At 45.3% G+C, this 15,549-nt stretch overlaps 3 protein-coding genes across 3 annotated transcripts; all 3 read right to left on the bottom strand.

Moving 5' to 3' along the window:
- Positions 1–330: 330 nt before the first annotated feature.
- GGS25DRAFT_505403 (uncharacterized protein) lies at positions 331–3,996 on the bottom strand. Its single transcript, XM_049262225.1, has 2 exons — positions 3,153–3,996; positions 331–3,087 (listed from the first exon to the last, which is right to left on the bottom strand). The coding sequence occupies exons 1-2, from the start codon at positions 3,427–3,429 to the stop codon at positions 917–919; spliced, it is 2,448 nt and encodes an 815-aa protein (XP_049114307.1). The 5' UTR covers positions 3,430–3,996; the 3' UTR covers positions 331–916.
- Positions 3,997–4,412: 416 nt separating this feature from the next.
- GGS25DRAFT_505400 (uncharacterized protein) lies at positions 4,413–6,497 on the bottom strand. Its single transcript, XM_049262224.1, has 2 exons — positions 4,677–6,497; positions 4,413–4,602 (listed from the first exon to the last, which is right to left on the bottom strand). Exon 1 carries the CDS (start codon positions 6,040–6,042, stop codon positions 4,696–4,698), a length of 1,347 nt encoding a protein of 448 aa, XP_049114306.1. The 5' UTR covers positions 6,043–6,497; the 3' UTR covers positions 4,413–4,602; positions 4,677–4,695.
- Positions 6,498–12,523: 6,026 nt separating this feature from the next.
- GGS25DRAFT_433760 (uncharacterized protein) lies at positions 12,524–14,168 on the bottom strand. Its single transcript, XM_049258678.1, has 3 exons — positions 13,674–14,168; positions 13,519–13,616; positions 12,524–13,465 (listed from the first exon to the last, which is right to left on the bottom strand). Exons 1-3 carry the CDS (start codon positions 13,920–13,922, stop codon positions 12,721–12,723), a joined length of 1,092 nt encoding a protein of 363 aa, XP_049114305.1. The 5' UTR covers positions 13,923–14,168; the 3' UTR covers positions 12,524–12,720.
- Positions 14,169–15,549: the final 1,381 nt, after the last annotated feature.

The following is a 15,549-nucleotide window of genomic DNA, read 5'->3' as shown; positions in this document are numbered from 1 at the left end:
GAAAGACCTGATTATTAAAAGAGGAAGATCTAACGATCAGACCTCGACTAGAAATATTCCTAAATACCTAGGGTCATGGCTAGGTACAATGCGTCGCACGTAATGTTCCTCTCTGGCGTACCTACAACCATCTCTAGGTACCTAGCCAAGCAGCCAAGTAGAAAATCGATAGGTACCTTAGTTGATGGGACATCGCTAGGACCGGAGAACTTGATAAGCACTAGGTATACTTTTACTTTGATATTCATCCCGTGGCAACTGGACTCGTGTAGAACGCCCCTATCAGGGCCCGTCTCGAGAAAGCACTAATAACTACTCGGTCACGCACTCTTGAACTATTAGATATCTCTATTTCGCCATACAACGATTCAATAATAGATACATAGGTAAAGAATGCTTCGAACGACTTCTGCTAAGAGAGAACCATTATCTTCCTATTCGAATCACAAGCCTAGCCTAAATACCTAGGTAGGCGCCCACCTGATTAAGCACCATTAGACCATATCTTCAAGGGGGTCAATAAGTCCAGATCAGTAACAAATAGGCCTGTCAATACCCTTGCACCAATTTGAAGTGTAGATTCATGAAAGAGATACCAAGAGGGGGGAAAAAGAAACCCCCTCATGAAAGAACCTCGTCTACATATGCAAATCGCCAAACAATGCAGAAAAGGGGAGGAGGGTATGATAGAAACCACTCCTGAACATGATGAGTACCGTAGACGCCCTATCTCTCCTATGGTATCTGCCTCATATTTCTCGTGATGAATCCCCGTACGACTTATAGACAAAAACATATATTAACCCCGTCATATCATCCATGGATGTATGCATCTCTTGGTGCGTCGTTAGCCACTGTGAGAACCGCCCACTCTTTAGAGAGACCGACCATATTCTTATAGGCGAGAGGTGTTTGACTAAGAGGGATCTACCTCTTTCAATTCATTGTTATCAAGCTTTCGGTATGTGCCGTCTCGAGATGGCTCGTATATAGCTTGATCCTGTGGGAAGGAGGTGGCTCTTCGGTCTCGATTACTCAACCATGAACCTACCTTTTGAGGATCGTGATATCGCAGCGTAGATAGAGCAGCGCGGGGGGCTCTGTGAAATGCTGCCAATTGCGTGGTTTCGGGATTCTCTCCAACGATGATCCAGTGGCGACCACCCAGTTTCCAAGGGACAATGCCACAGAGCAAGCCCGGGAAAAGGTTTGGATGCTCCAGCATCTCGACACCAAAGGCGTTGACGCTTTCCTTGGCCATGTATGTGTACTTCTCATCTCCCAGTAGCCCTCCGAGCCTGAACAAGTTTGACACGGATATGGCGTTGACGGACGGCTGAGAAGTGTCCATAGCATCCTTGATTCGTAGTAGTGTGTACGGCGCACCTAAAACCGTGGAGTAGAAGGCTCCGCATCTAGCGTTTGCCGTCGTAGGCGTAGGCGTAGGGTTGTCGTAGAAAAGTGTGATTTGCAGTGTCTGGAGTTCATCGGCCCACTTGAGCCAGGACTCATCGGCAGTTCCTTGGTATAATTCAATGAGTCCTTCAATAACGGAGGCATAATCTTCTGCATATGCCTCAATATAGGCTTGGCCTTCGGAGTATACTCGATACAGGATTTTCTTGTTGTCATCCCAAAGCTCCTTCTTGATAAATAAAGCTGCGTTCTTTGCTACTTCGAGGTATTTTCTTCCTTGTTCAGCTACAGCACTTCCGGAATGAATCAATGCCAAGGCTGTTCGTGTAAGGGCAGCAATTGCCATGCCGTTGTATGACGTGACGATCTTCGTGTCAATGTCTGGTTGAATACGCTCCTTTTGCCGGTGTGAACGTAGTTTATTCTTAGCGGCGTTAATTCGCTGTTTTACGTCTTCCTCTGAGATGCCGAGTTGCTTGCTTAATCTTGTGGAATTCTTCACAATCTGCAGAACATTCTGATTGAGATACTCGTCGTGGGGGTCGTATTCGCGTTCGACGTTGCCATGTTCTTGAACGTTCCAGTACGCAGCAGCAGTTTCACTATCTTGTTCATCGCCAACGACGGCCTCAAACTCTTTCCGAGTCCACAGGTAATATGCCCCATTCTGCCTAACTTTGTCACCCTTTCGGTTATATGAGTCTGCCACTTCGCTGGTGAAGAAACCACCTTTGGCGGATAGCATCCTATCGCTAGTGATGTAATCGGCAACCTCAACTACCATGTCAGCAAATTCACCATCCTTCGTGCCTCCGGACAAAAGCCATGCATCTAAGAAGAGTCCAAGAAGAAGCGCATTGTCTATAAGCATCTTCTCGAAAGCTGGTAATGACCAGTTTCTTGTAATCGAGTATCGATGGAAGCCGCCTCCTATGTGATCATGCACGGCACCGGTGACAATTCTTCGCAAGGTATGTAGGCCCATGCCACTAATATACGTGCACTCATTCGGTCCAACTACATCCTGAACAACTTTCGGGAACCGAGTTGCTCGTAGAAGTAGCGAAAGCTTAGCCGGAGTTAGGAACTTATCCTCAAGGCCGAAACCACCGAACATGGGATCAAAGGTTCTTGTGATTCGCTCATAAGCCTCCTCGATCTGATCCAGGTCGACTTCGCCATAAACCTCGCGGGAATAGTCGATAGATGCGGCAGCAGTAGTATCTACTTGAGTGGAGGCTGGAGCAGGGGACAGAAAATCATCCCCTGCGTGATTCAAAGTCCCCTCGGCCGAAATATGGCTTAATTCGATCACCATCTTCTTAGCTTCTTCGCGAACACGGGGTTCCTCATCTACCCATGAGGCAAATACTTTCTTAATCACAATGAGCCAATCAAGGGCTTTGTCAGTCCCGTCGCTTTCTGACTCAACTTCATCTTGAACGCCAGGGGTGGCCCAGTACGTGCCACTAAAAACCGGTTCAAGCTCAGGGGTGAGGAAGACATTGAGCGGCCAGCCACCAGTTCCGCTGAGAGATTGATTGTAGGTTATATATATACTATCGATATCAGGTCGTTCCTCCCGGTCGATTAGAATAGGCACGAAGTTCTCGTTCAGAAAAGATGCGACTTTGGGGTTAGAGAAAGACTCCTGTCTCGTAAGATAACAGTCTAAGAGGGAGAATCAGCACTGCCGGACCCCTTTCAAAGCTAAAGATATATTCGATTATACCTACAATGAGAGGCCAAGAAGCCGATACTAAGGAATATTAACTTGTTCTCCCTCTTCGCTCGGCCCACGGCATCATCGTCTAGAAGTTGCCAAGCTACTAGGCTGTTGGCGTGTGCTCGCACGAAGGGACTCCTACTGTCTGCAGCACGATTTCTGAGAGGCTTCGCATCGGCAGAAATGGATTGTTCAAGTCCCGACGGGGAAGGCTGAATCTTAGAAGTTGATAGGTTAGCGCCAGCCTGGCCACCCTGCGAGGGCTGCTGGAGCTGTGCCGACATCATATTGTGCCAAAGTTGGAATAACAGATTACGCAATGAGCTGTTTCGTAGGTCCGAATGAAGGTCAAATGAATCGAAATGATAGGTATCGTAATCGACCTGATCGATATCCCTCCTATACGGCCTATGATTGTAAGGCCGACGTTTGTCTATGCCTTTTGGTCTATGCGGCGTGATAAGTTGCCGGCTCTGGTGAGCTTATAATACCTAGCTATCCATAAAAGGACCACGTTGATATGTGCGATAAGTAAAATATCACAAATGAGGCTGTCGGCGGTTTGATAACATTGACGAAGCCTGGTAGATAAGTTGTACAGATAACAAACAAAAGACGCTTCGGAAGATGGAGAAGAATAAGAATATGAAGGATATTTAATATTTGCGGGATAATGACGAAGTTGAACAAAAATGTAAAAATCAAAATGTAAAATGGCAGGGTAAGCCTCAGTAGCTTTGGTGTGGAAAGTGGAACTAAGAGTGAATGGGAAGTGGAAGTGGGATGAAGATGACCAGAAACAGCCCCACTCAGGTAACATTTAGAGTAAATACAATATATGCATGTGGGAGGTATTACAAGAATTGCGCTCCCCAGGCCGTTAGGGCTGTTACGACGCAATCATTTTTGAATGTACTTGTATTGTACAATACCTATGTACCTATCTAGTACTAGGTATCTAGTAGTAGGGTAGCTACTTGGGTACGTACATAATCCATGGATGATGTAACAATTTTGAACATCTTAGCTCATGGTACATATCAGATACCCATGTCCTATGTACTGTGTAGATGATACATGTAGCGTGTAGGCAAGTAAGTATCTGTTCGATACCTACTACGCGGGGTATTGTACTCAAGTGCAAGTACTAGGTAGTACTATGTATCTACTACATAGTACTAGATCAAGCATGTACAGACAACATTGAAGTAGTAAATACCGGCGACATAAGCACCACCTACATACTTCTATACATATGTAAGTATTTCGAGTTATGTCATCGCTTCCTACATAAAGAGGAATCGTTAGTCACATCAATGATATATCAGTAACATGGAAGGTCCATGCTATGTACTACATAGTTACATAATATGTACTCTTTAATGATTCATTTTTAGGTTGAAAGGCTTCAAATTTTGCATTAACATCCTCGTGTTTATTATCTAATGCATTCGAGTTTGGTATGTACTTTAACACATCATCCACCGTACCCAGTACCTATATATCTTCTAATAAAATAATAATACAATGAAAGGTGCCCAGAACTAGAGTATCTAATGAGCAACAGGCATGATAGTTGCAGCACCTATCACCGGTGTGGTCGAGGTCGATATAGATGTAGATGTAGATGTAGCAACTACATCCATAGCCACCTTATCAACCCAGACTTCATTCTCCATCTCATCGCCCAGCACGAACGAGAAGACAAACTGAAGCATCCTATCGTCGTTGCCCGTGGTATAAGGGAATTCGACATGAGTCCAGTTCGCCGACGTGGCCTCAACACGGTGCGCGACCTTGTAGTTGGCGTACAGGTCGACGTATGACGCTGCGCTGATACTAGAAAACTGCACCCAGAATGATATATTCCAGCTCGAGTTCGCCGGGGGCCAAAGAATCGGGCTGACGAGCCGAAGGTTCGATCGGAGGTCCTCCGTCTGCAGGTTTCGCCGCATCAAAACGTGGAACGCCCCACATGACCCGTCCGCGCCCGGGCTACTGACGGAGTAGGCCGTCGACATGATATCCACCAGGTCGATACTCCACGGTGAAAGTCCCTGCTCAAAATCTCCATTCTCTATCACATCGCTGGCCGAGACGGTCGTGCATGAGGCACTTGTACTGGTCGTTGCGGAACTGGCCAATGGTAGGCTCGAGCTAGTCTGGTTTGATGATGTGAAGATGGAACTGTCTGTGGGAGTTGATGTCGTGGAGTTGATATAGTGAAATGCCGAACTAGGAGACGGTGTCAACTTTGGGGAGGGAAAACAGGTCGTGTCGATCGAGGTGGCGTCGCTTGCAGGAGTCGGACCAGTCGAAGTCGAGTTAGACAGTAGACCTGAGGAAGTTGGCAGGGGCTCAGCAGTCATCGACTCAGCGGTCGTCGACCCAGCACCGACTGGGTTTCCTGATGAGAATGAATTTGATAAGGTTCCCGAGGCCATGCTCGTGTTGGCCGAATTCGTTGATGTAGCTCCTAAAGTACAAGACGAATTCGTCCAAGGGGCTGAACTGCTAACTGGGTCGCTTGACGAGACTGCAGCTGCGCTGGAAGTATTCGACGTAAAAGTCGACATTGAAGTCAAGGATGGTTCCCCGGGAATCGTGGATTGTGTGTTGGACAACGAGCTAGCGAATGTAGAAACTGGTGAACCCACGCTAGAAACAAAAGAGACAGTTGAAGACGAAGATGACGAGGTAAGAGAAGCAATCCTCGATGATCCTAGGTTACTAGGTGTGACATCTGTGCTCAAGGTTGGGCTCTCTGATTGGGAATCCCCTGTGGAATTGCTAGATGTAGTAGTTATTTTCGGCAAAGATGAGGTCAATGAGTCTACAGGCCCAGATCCAGTCTCGGAGATTGATGTTCCTGACGCCGTCAAACCGGATGAACTTGGCATAAGCACGCTGCTGGTCGAGGTGACAGCAGTGAGAGAGCCAGGCGATGTCTGGGCATTTCCCCCTGACGCTAGAGTTGAGGTAGCCAATGTAGTTGGAACCGATGTGGTGCCAGTAACAGACGTTGTAGTAGACGCAAGAGAAGGGCAGGCGACACCACATGCACAGGCTGAGATGTAAGCTAGTCGGTTGGTATTGCCACACTACAACGCATGAAGTCAGTATTTTCTCTGTATTTACCTCTAACGCAGTAGGCCAATAGATTACTGCCGCCTGGGTAAACTAGGACAGGGTGGTAGTTTATATCTGGTACATACAGCAGCTGTTGCTTCCGCAGGGTAATCAGTGGCACCGTAATGGCCTACTGTTGAACAATAGTTCACTGCCTCAGCGAGAGCGAGAGGAGAGTCGCAAGGAAATAGTGCATTATAGCAACTGTCAAGTGGTTAGCTCTCCGACCTTATTCTTGTATAATCCATCCCCAACCCTCAAAGACATACTTGTCATGATTACAGCCGGACTGTGCGCGAACGGCGATAATAGACAGATAAAGGACCCAGCTAGCTAGCTTGGTTGACTTGATGGATAGCATTTTGAATATGCCTAAAGAGCGAATCGAATCGAATGTCAACGTTGTAGTTTAGAATGTAATAAAAGAATGTGCTTACTGGTTGGGTAGCTTGAAAACGATAACTCCTGATTTTGGCTTTGGATATCTAGTATATATACTTGTTCTCATATTCGTATGCTAATTCGCCTCAGGGGCTTTAGAGAAGTATCAATAAGAGATAGTTACACATTCGGACCTAGTAGATACAATTTACGATCAATAAGGTGATAGACACTTGTACCCCAACTTGTACGATGCCATCTTCAAGTTTCAGAGCCTACGCTGCCACGCCTTCAGCTGAGTTTCCTCGAAGAAGAGACTTCTGCAGCTCAGACTAGACACATCCTGCACGACCGTTTCGTGCCATGTGGAACATAACCAGGAAACATTGACAAGGTCTATGGCCAATGGGATGTGATATGTCGAAACACTTTCTCTTTAAACTACCGTCACGACGAGCTGGGAATGTCTCGCAAGTGGTGGTTCAAATCTTGAATTTAATCATTGTTTGTCTTGATATCAGATAACTAAATTCCGCAAGACCCGAGACAATAATATATTCCTCCCTGATATAACCAGGTGCTCGTAATTTCGTCAGCTAGAAATGATGCCGAAATAGTTGTCTCTCGGCTATCTTGAAGATGTCTGTATAGAACCCTACCAATAGTCCGTAGGGAATTAGTCAATGGCCTGTCCACTGGCGAAGATCGAAATCAGAAATTAAAAATGACGTCCTTCAAAGATTGGCAGAAAAGTACGATTATCTACATGTGATGATTTGGAGGCCTTACTTATGGATGAGAACAAGCAGGGAAGTAAGAGGGCCTCAAAAAAGGGGTCCAGGTGTACATCATCATTGTTAGGTTAATATCTTGGATATATGAGTGATGGAAAAGAGAGGTCTTGACTTAGGTACACCGCTGGGATTTACTGAGTTAACATATCATAACATGACGCTTTAAGGAGAGTCAAATGTCAGCTATTCATCGACCTGCTGATTGGGCTCCATCCTTAAGCTTTCTCACTTAGCTTTCTTCCAAGGTTTCCTTTTGAATACCTAGGTTACAAGTTAGCCAGTCGTTTGTGGTGAGGTTATTTTAGCAGAACACCTGGGCACTCTTAGTATACAGTTCTTCAATGGTAGATACGTTTGTGTTGTTCATAACTGCTAACCAATCTTTTGGTATTACTTACCATTACCTATAGACCAAGTCACAAACTAAACGAAGAGCCCAATACTACCAATACCCGCCACTATCATCCCAGCCCACTTTGCAGAGTTTCCTTTGTGGTTCAATATGCAATGCTTCATATCGAGCATAGTAGGACATCTACCCGGAGTAAAACCTCCTGATACCAAGCCCCAAATACCTACCTAGATACTAATAGGAGCCAGCAAGAGTGACAAAGTTGTCCTCGATCCTCCATAGCCATGATTGGGTATTATTACGACAGTCCTAGAGGTGATATACACTTATATAGTGCAACTATAGAGACACCAGTAAAATGGCTGTCGTATATCCTAGCCAATATCATACCACATTGGTGCACACCTTTCTTCTTCCTCTTTCCGCAAAACTCGCCAATGCATCACCATAAGCGATCCCATCAAACCTCCCAAGAACTGTGGGAAGGAACTCTAGTGAAAGGAGTAGGCCTCACTTGAATTAGACCATTCCGAATGATTATTGAGGCGAACCTATCACACAGAAAACCCGCAACATTCAGTAATTCTGGTTGTGCTTACCACGTGAATAGGTACAATACAGTATATGCTGCTACACGCCCTAGCTTAGGCAAGCCTGGCAAGGTAGTAGGAGCAGTGGTGTAGTAGCCCTAGAGCCTTATGGGTGATGAATTGACCAATGTTACATCAAGGTGCTGTCTTCAACAGTTTCTTACTTGCATGAATGTATAGGTAGGTATCGTATACTCACATGCACTAGAAATCAATTTTGACCTCCAAAGTTGTATGAGTAAGCAGGAAGGATTCAATTAACTGAATATATATCTATGTAGGTGGCAATACAGCACTTCACGGCTTTATTTCGTTAACGGGCTGTGACAAAGAAAAAAAAAGATGGTATTAAAACATCGATAATACTTTTTTTTTTTTTTTTTGGTAATGGGATATAGCCGGTCTCCTTTCGGAATTCGGGTTTCGTTAACATGCGGCGAAGCCCAACTCCGTAAAGCCAACCTGCCAATCTGTCAATCTGTCAATCTGTCAAGGCATAACTATGTACCTAAAATCAATCGGTGATGAATTTGAGTTATATTCACCTTACCCACATAAGAGCGGGACTTGACTGCTGGGACGGTGGACCTTCGACTCTGTACATAATGCACATAGTTGCTGCAGGTGGATACTGTAGTACTATGCCATCCGGTCTACAGTCTACTATGCGAGGCACAAGCTACATACTAACTACAGTATTACTACTATGTATGTAGGTAGTAGTCACTATACACCAGTGACACAAGCAGTAACAAAATACTTTTGAAGTTCCAAGAAACTCCAAGAGTTTTCCAAGCCCTTTAAGGCCTATTCCACATACGACTCCTTGAAGACGCGGGGAAGAAAAGCCACCCGATTACAAATCTAGGGCTATGCAGGCACACATGATTTCCAGATCCGCCATGATTGACTTTGCAAATCAAGCTGCGCCGAGTTTATCAACGATGTTAGTTCTTGCTAGCCTCGTTACGGGGATCTTTCAATGACGCTCTATAACTGCGGTGTATACCTGGGTAGCTATGGATAGCCTCTGTGCTTAACTAGTATGTACCTAATATACTAAAGGTCGCTATCGGCGGTGCACTTATCGGTCCCGGCGTCAACTCGCGCATAAAATCGCGAAGAGCGAGGGGCGCGAGGTCCATAAATGGCATATATGCACGAAGAGCTATGAGATGCTACTCATGGTACTGTACTACTAGTACTACTAGTAGTAGGCGATTACAGCCACATGAGGGCAAGCTTGATTACCTACATATGGGTACATACCTACTTACCTATGTAGGTACGGATCAAACATAGGCATTGTCATCTGCATAGACATGTGCACTTATGAGGCCCAGGCGTTTGTTTCAAATAATCGTGTAATTCTGATCACTCGATTAGATCTTTTATCCTATCTCTGTCTAGCGTTCAAAATATAGTCCGGTGGTGGTTGGAATTGGGATGATGTGGGATGCACAAGGTGTCTACTTGGTACCCTACTAATAGTTATGTACCTATCATAAACAAACTGGATATAAAATAAAGTTGATCTTCGGGCCCGAGGAACTGTCTGTCTTATGCACCCGCCAGAAGATTACATAGAATCTGTAGATGCTTACATATATGTAGTATGTATGTAGGTACGTATGATGAGACCCCGATCTTAAGGACAGAGACGGATGACGATCAATTATATGTAGCTTACATGTACATAGTTAATCAGCATTTTTATTTTCGCGCACACACCTATGGATACATTCATAGTTACTTGATTCAAGTTGTCGGTCGTTGGCCACAGAGCGCTCAGCCAAGATCCAGGCACGTCCCTGACTAGTGATGATTCAAAGACTTGGCATTGTACGTAAGCCACTTCTCCAAAGGACAGAAGGAAGAAAAGAAGGCCCGGAGAAAAAAAAGGAAAAGAAGAAAAGAGAAATGTGTCGCTACATAGTGGGAAATCCATCGGGGTCGGGTCGTTTAGGAATCCCGCTTCCCCGTTCGTTTTCGGACCCTGACTTCTAAGTTGTTCCAGAACTTGAAGAATCAGATGCCAATTTGTCAGAGCGTTTCGTCCTTTGTTTCTGAACATGTCCTCTTTCCCACTGGGCCTGCCCAGCAGCCTAGCCCAGATCATGATGGATTACATAGTAAAAAACCACGTGGGGAAGGGGGTTCGGTTGGTGGGATCTCCCTTGTTCAAGACTTGTTCAAGACTTGTTCAAAGAGGTTCATTGATATTAAAATAAGGTTTATATATTATATATTAACTAAATGTACATGACATGTGAAGATTGATTCCTCATAGTCAAGCATGATTAAATAGGAGTATGCCCAGGTGCACATGTAGAGACTGTTAGCGACTTACAGTGATGATGACAGATACACTACCTACTGTAGATACCTACATGTAGCTACCAACGTCTGTACGTAGTAGTGCAATGCTTTTTGTTTAACAGCTTGATAAAAGCCAAGCAGATTGGCAGGTAGGAAGTATGTAAATATCTGTCGTATAGCCGTACTAGCCTTACTATGTATTATTATTACACGTGTAGGTATACGCGGAAAATCAACTGGCCAAAATACATAATTACATATTAGTAACTACTTTTTGTAGGGACAGATTGGAAAGTGAAACGAATACGATTCTGGCTCACTGACCGCCAAGAGGGCCGTTCAAGGCGGGGGATAAGTTGCCTATCTAAGTAAATTGCGGCATCGTGGCGAAGCTTTGAAGGGGGTGTGCGTGTGCCCCCAACACCACAGCCATTTGCATAGGTAGTTTAATCATAAAGAATGTTTCTTTCCCTTGAGGCCAAGGGATCTACGAGATTGATTGACTGATGAGTGTAACCCCTTCGAGAGTTATTGTTGCTTACGTAGCCCCTGTGAGCATGTTGCTCTTCCAGGACTGCTATTAACGGTGTTTCGATGCATGATTGGCACAATTCATATACGATTACATCGATTGCACTTCCACCTCCCCTCCATCCCCCGGCTCCCTTCCCTGGTAAGGCGATCCGGGGTAGTTCAGGTGAGCGAGCCTATCCATCCACCCATCCACCCATCCCACCCTGTCTGAAACTTGATGAGATAGAATTGAACGGCGCGACGTCATCTACTTCACGCCGATTCGGTATTTGATGACATGAGCAAGTTAAACAGGCAGTAATATTTGGCTCATTCAATTTAGGAAAAGGTCAGCAATTCCCTTGAAATCATGTCATCCAAATCACTTAGGATGCTTCATCCTTATATCCTACACTTATGTAGGTACATACATACATACATAGTACTGTAACAGCCTAGCACCAGATAAATACGCGGAAACCACCCATACCCGCATTTTATGCCCGTGTGCTTATCACCTATGTAACGCATTCACAGACAGCTGAGCGATCTGCCTAAATGCAGTTAAAGTGAAGTAGATATAAGGAGGTTCTGGAATACCCTAGACCCATACCTAGGGTTTTTGATCTTCCCCAGTCAGTTGCTGCTTGGAAATCAACAGAAAGGCTAGGGGTCGATAATCAATCACAGCCTATTATGTAAGTAGATAGTGTGGCACATTTGGTTCAAGGCAGGGCTTCGATGCACCGCACCGCACTATACGATATACGACGAGGACATCAAAGTGTGCATGATAAGTGGTCTTATTGGATTGTTAATTGCTTGGTGGCTTGCGAACCGCTGTGACCCGGAAGTGAGCGGTACGAAGGTCAAAAAAAACGTAAGACACAAGATGCAAGATGAAGACGCAAGATGTAAAGCGTAATAATACACCGCTTAGTAGTATATGTAACATGGATACATAGAGGTGAATAGGAGGGGCATTGGAGAGTAAATCATAAATGAGTTATGGATATAACGCTGGAAATAACCCGCCAACACCGTAAATGCATTCCTTCTAATCGCAAAGTGGTATGGTATGTAATACAAACCAACCATAGCCGCCATGGCTCCGACCGTCCAAGCCCAGGCTTCTCTAGGCTTCTCTCATAGAAGCGCGTAGAGTTCAGCTTGGGAATCCAATCGCCATAACCCCCCGGTCTTATCTTTTGAAGAGCTGTGTGCGTTGTGTGTGTTGTGTGTGTTGTGTGTGTTGTGTGTGTTGTGTGTGTTGTGTGTGTTGTGTGTGTTGTGTGTGTTGTGTGTGTTGTGTGTTGCGTGTGTAAAGGATGCGATTGCTTGTTCACTGCCAGCCAGCTCAGCCAGCCAAACCCATAAACGCCGTGCAATAAACGAAGTGTGTATATGAGTCGAAAACGATTGCAGCCCCCCTTTTTCGCCTTTCCCGTATGCCCCGTGACCAGGACGTCAACGCCAGTCTAGACCTATCCGTGTTCATATTCATGATCGTAATGATTCCATATTGTATCCCGAGTAGATCATCGGATCTCCAACCCCCAGCATCACCTCGGGGTTTGGACATTGTATCATGTGAGGCTTAATCGTGCCAAATTCCGACTCGACGAGCCCTTGACTCAACATGATCTCTGCCATGTCTATATCCATCCCTTGTATAAATTGCGGTGATAGGTCTATCGAGCTAGGTCTGCTCATGTTCCACGTAGGAAAAGACGACGGAGCTGAGGGTGATTGGACGGCGAAAAGACTCCCGGGCGACTCGATTTCGGATTGTATAGTATTGGTATCCAGATCGTATGTTAAGCTCTGAGGTGACATTGTCTGCAAATTTTGCCCACCTAGCATCACCTTCCTGTAATCCTGCTCGAAGTCCGAGTGGTCAAGCTCCGAAGAGCTTGCCCGATCCGTTCTCGTGGAATTTGAATCTGTTTCGGATCGGTGTTCTGTCGAATGCGTTTCTCTTTCCTGCTGTTGCACATCTAGCTCGGCAGCTAGTTTCGCTAATCCTGCTTCATCTTCTGGGAAAACTGAATGAGGGGGGAGGTCGGCGTCCGCATTGGGTCGTATGCACCCGAGCTTCGTTGCGATGTTGTGAATGATAGGCTGACCCCTCTCATTCAATTCCGGCTCTCCCAAGTCCCACGATTGCCCATTCCTGACCATGGCGTATAGCTTGTGTACGGTGGCAATCAAGGCAAACTGCGTATTTTCTAAAACCTCCGCATACCTAGGACACAATCAGCCTTATGAGAATACTTAATTGGTTGAAAGCTACTATACCCTCTAGGCAACTGCTTGTATTCCGTCTTCTTTCGTGTACCTGCTGTACATACCAAGCCATCATCCTTACACCTCTTACACGGGAACTCTCCGTCACACTATACCCCAATGTTAGCCACCACATAGCTTCGAGGCGGTTTCACTTAGTCGCTAACCTTTGTCTTCTTCATTCTGCATCGCTCACAAGCTTTCCATACTCGCTTATGCCTGTTGTCAATGGCATGCGGTGAGAGGGGCGGGTGGTCGTGAGAAGGAGAGTGGGCGAGATGATTGGCAGCTCGCTTGCCGCCTCGATGTATTGGCTTCACAGATTTGTTACTAGAAGCAGTATTCCTCTTGGATGATGTTGTGGTCTTCATATTCATGTTGTCCTCAAGGGGAGGCGTTGGCATCCCACTTTCCATTTTGGGAGATTCCGACTAACACGGGAGACACTCAAGTAAGACCGAGTTGAGATATACTTGAGTAGTGGAGGTATGTAAGTGAGCTGAAATTCAATATGAGATAGCTATAAAATATAGATGTAACTGATTATGAAATCCAATACCGGAACTCAAACCGAGGAACGAATATGAATCAAACAGTGAAAGGGGTGGGAAGGGAAGAGATAAAATATTATTCGAGGAATTTCGTTGATAAAATGTGACTCTCAACTGGGATTAATAATGCAGCAGAGTGAACCGAGCTTTAAGGGCGTGACGATTATGTGATGTTGCCGTTTACACTAGGCCCGGCAACTTTATTCTTGTCGAACAAGCTAAACAGACCAGGGATGGTCTTTGAATCGGCCGCGCTTTATGTCCGAAAGTGCGGGCTGCTCAGTATGTACTTTACTTGGTACTTAGAGACTTAAGAGACTTGCTGACTGGGTCGACAGAGGTAGCTGTAAGTCTTGGATGGAACCCGGAACCTCTTCAAGAAGTCACTCCCTTGAGAAGGGCCATCCAATGGAAGGTCTATGTCAATATGATGTTGAATATCCCTGCAGCTTGCTACAGCTCTTGGTATCGTGGCATAGTTCGACTGTTCGAGACGTGTCTATGCCAAGTGAGGTCTAGGGGATGTTGCTGGCTGTGTTATAGTGTTATGCTCGAACTGACGGCGAGCCAAGTATTTGTATGTATGTATGTAATTGTATAACCGTGACTTCACCGTCCAAGTTATTTATATGGAATTCGACAGGGTACCAGGTAGCGTTGTCGTACGAGAAGGCAGTATTAGTCGGCAGTAGGCATATGGAACATTGAAAGCAGTAAGTGTGAGTTTTCAACATAAGAGTCGAAGGCGGAAAGGCATCATCGTCTTCTTATATTTAAGGTGAATTATTATTCTTTGTATGTGGAGAGAGTGGGCATACGACAGCCGTACCACCGTGGCCACCGTAGCCACCATGGCTACAATACATACCTAGGTAGAGTCTGGTAGACATCTAGAAGAAGAAAAGTAACTTTAGAGAAGAGATCAGATCAGGTCGAGTGACAAAAAGGTACAAGAGACTACATGGAAACCGGAGGTCGAAAGTCGCGAGAAGTACCCGACTATTTCGTACATTGTGTATGTATGGATGTAAAGTGGCTCAGTAAGCGTGTGCTTAGAGAGCAACGCTGAAGAGCATCAATTAGGTAGACGAGACAGGGCTAGTGTTAGTACTGCCCAGGCTGCTTAGTGCTATTAATGGTTAGGTACGTAGATATTAATGGATGTATCCATGATTTCATGGATGGAGGATGAATGATAAACAACATTTGAACTGGCTCGGAGTTATGCTACAAATGTAATGTATTGTATGTACATCAATGGATATTGATTTGGCAGGCAGTGGCAGTTTGGCTGGGTCCGGTACTACATAAGTTATAGTGCGGCGTGCCATGTAGTTACATGGTATCATTTATGTATGTACTAGGTATGTAGTCATTGTACTATGTAGGTAGTCATTATGGATTATGTAGGGCTGGTAGGGATTAGGTAGAGAGTTGTGCAAAGGTGTGCAAAAATATACAGCATAATCCTGGGTTTTATGACCCAATTGGG

This window comes from Hypoxylon fragiforme (genome assembly GCF_022984875.1).
Source record: "Hypoxylon fragiforme strain CBS 206.31 chromosome Unknown GGS25scaffold_8, whole genome shotgun sequence".
Lineage (NCBI taxonomy): Eukaryota > Fungi > Ascomycota > Sordariomycetes > Xylariales > Hypoxylaceae > Hypoxylon > Hypoxylon fragiforme.
The sequence above is the reverse complement of the archived record's forward strand: the minus strand, read 5'-3'. Positions and strand labels throughout refer to the sequence as shown.

Coding starts and splice junctions, on each gene's coding strand:
- GGS25DRAFT_505403 (XM_049262225.1), bottom strand. CDS start 3,429: ATGATGTCGGCACAGCTCCAGCAGCCCTCGCAGGGTGGCCAGGCTGGC. Junction 3,088..3,152: donor CGGCTTCTTGGCCTCTCATT/GTAGGTATAATC, acceptor TCTCCCTCTTAG/ACTGTTATCTTACGAGACAG.
- GGS25DRAFT_505400 (XM_049262224.1), bottom strand. CDS start 6,042: ATGCCAAGTTCATCCGGTTTGACGGCGTCAGGAACATCAATCTCCGAG.
- GGS25DRAFT_433760 (XM_049258678.1), bottom strand. CDS start 13,922: ATGGAAAGTGGGATGCCAACGCCTCCCCTTGAGGACAACATGAATATG. Junction 13,617..13,673: donor GCAGAATGAAGAAGACAAAG/GTTAGCGACTAA, acceptor ATTGGGGTATAG/TGTGACGGAGAGTTCCCGTG. Junction 13,466..13,518: donor TACAAGCAGTTGCCTAGAGG/GTATAGTAGCTT, acceptor ATTGTGTCCTAG/GTATGCGGAGGTTTTAGAAA.